The sequence below is a fragment of the Vollenhovia emeryi genome, unplaced genomic scaffold (genome assembly GCF_000949405.1).
Source record: "Vollenhovia emeryi isolate VEMERY1.0 unplaced genomic scaffold, V.emery_V1.0 DF941444.1, whole genome shotgun sequence".
In the NCBI taxonomy this organism is placed as follows: domain Eukaryota; kingdom Metazoa; phylum Arthropoda; class Insecta; order Hymenoptera; family Formicidae; genus Vollenhovia; species Vollenhovia emeryi.
In genome coordinates, this window is record NW_011964922.1 from 2,723 (window position 1) to 4,197 (window position 1,475).

General features: G+C 29.0%; 1 protein-coding gene across 1 annotated transcript in view; it reads left to right on the forward strand.

Annotated features, from left to right (window-relative positions):
* Positions 1-890: 890 nt before the first annotated feature.
* The window catches only part of LOC105570978, a 10,707-nt gene continuing 10,122 nt past the window's right edge, over positions 891-1,475 (forward strand). Inside the window, exon 1 of the mRNA XM_012028438.1 lies at positions 891-914. Coding sequence (XP_011883828.1) covers positions 891-914 — 24 coding nt within the window. The remainder of the gene's footprint in view (positions 915-1,475) is intronic.

Here is a 1,475-nt window from a genome sequence, read left to right on the forward strand (position 1 = left end):
TGATATCGAATATTGTATTTAATATTCAAATTGTTGAAAAAATATTAAATGTTTTTAATATTTAAAAAAATTGCGGATTGAGAAGTAAGAGATTAAAGGCTTAGTATAAACATTTACTTGTACATAAAATAAACATTTAATTTGTACATACACCTAGAAGATGCAAATATAAAAAAACATAATATTTTACTTACAGGTAAACCTGACTTTGTGTTTCTTTTAATAAAACTCATGTCAGTAGAATCTTAGAGTAGTTTTTAAAAAATAATAAACATGTATTTGTGTTAAATCGACAATGTTACCACTTTAAAGACATGAACTTCCCTTTACATATAAATCGTTGCATTTAAACTCTTGCGTTTAAAATATTATAGAATTTTATAATTTTTACATTGACAACAGCTCTATATAAGTTTAAATGCAACGATTTAATTATTTATGCTTATAAACACAAAGAGTAGTTTTCGTCCTTAAGGTTGCACCATTGTCGATATATAAAAATATGCGTATATTTTTGATGACTCTACAATTCTTCCGACTTTTATTAAAATCGACAATTACACAAAAATATTTGTTTACTTTTTAGTAAAAGAGTTAAAATATATTTTGATTGAACACTTCTTACATCTTCGATACTTAGCAATTAAAAATTATAAGATAATTAAGTATAAATAGAATCGCATATTTTTTACAATTATTTTGTAAAAGTAGATTTGTTGGTGTATTTGTTTTATAACTTATATACACGATTTATTTTAAAAGGTTTCAAGGTTTTTCCACTTATTCAATTATTTTTATTATCACAGAAAAAACTGAATTTCGAAGAAATAAAAGAGGCTCTATCACCGCTAAGGAAGCATTGTATTGACAGGGTGGGGACGGATCCAAGTATGTCAAAAACTGCAGACTCTTATGTGTATCACAAATTTATGTAATGTGTACAATCATATTTCATATTTATATGTAATAATTGTACAATTATGAGATAAAATCCTAATATGAGATAGCGGAATTTCTGTTAAATTAATAGGCATCATCAGTTGATTCCCATGAATTTATTGCCCTTGGAACGAAATCTGTTTAGTAGAAAATTCATTGTTAGCTTGTGTAATCGTTGCGAAAAAAGATTTGTGATTGAATTTGGATATTGAAAACCTTCTACCTCATATTAGAAACCTATCTCATAATATGGACTTCCTCTACTAATATGGGAGGTACGATTTGAGATATTTAAATTGAGGCCCCCTGGCGCCTGTTGGAGAAGTGAAAGGAGGCAATCTTTCCAATCTTCTTAAGGGGATGCTGGAGCGACGGGCCAACTCCGACGGAATAGCGCCCTCATCTGAACGGAATTAAAAAAATCGATAATGTCGGTAATTTCGATTATCGACATTTTTAATTCCTGCATTACCATTTCTACATTACCGCAGAGAAAGAATTTCGCGCCAATACTTTTTCGGCGATACTCGTACTAA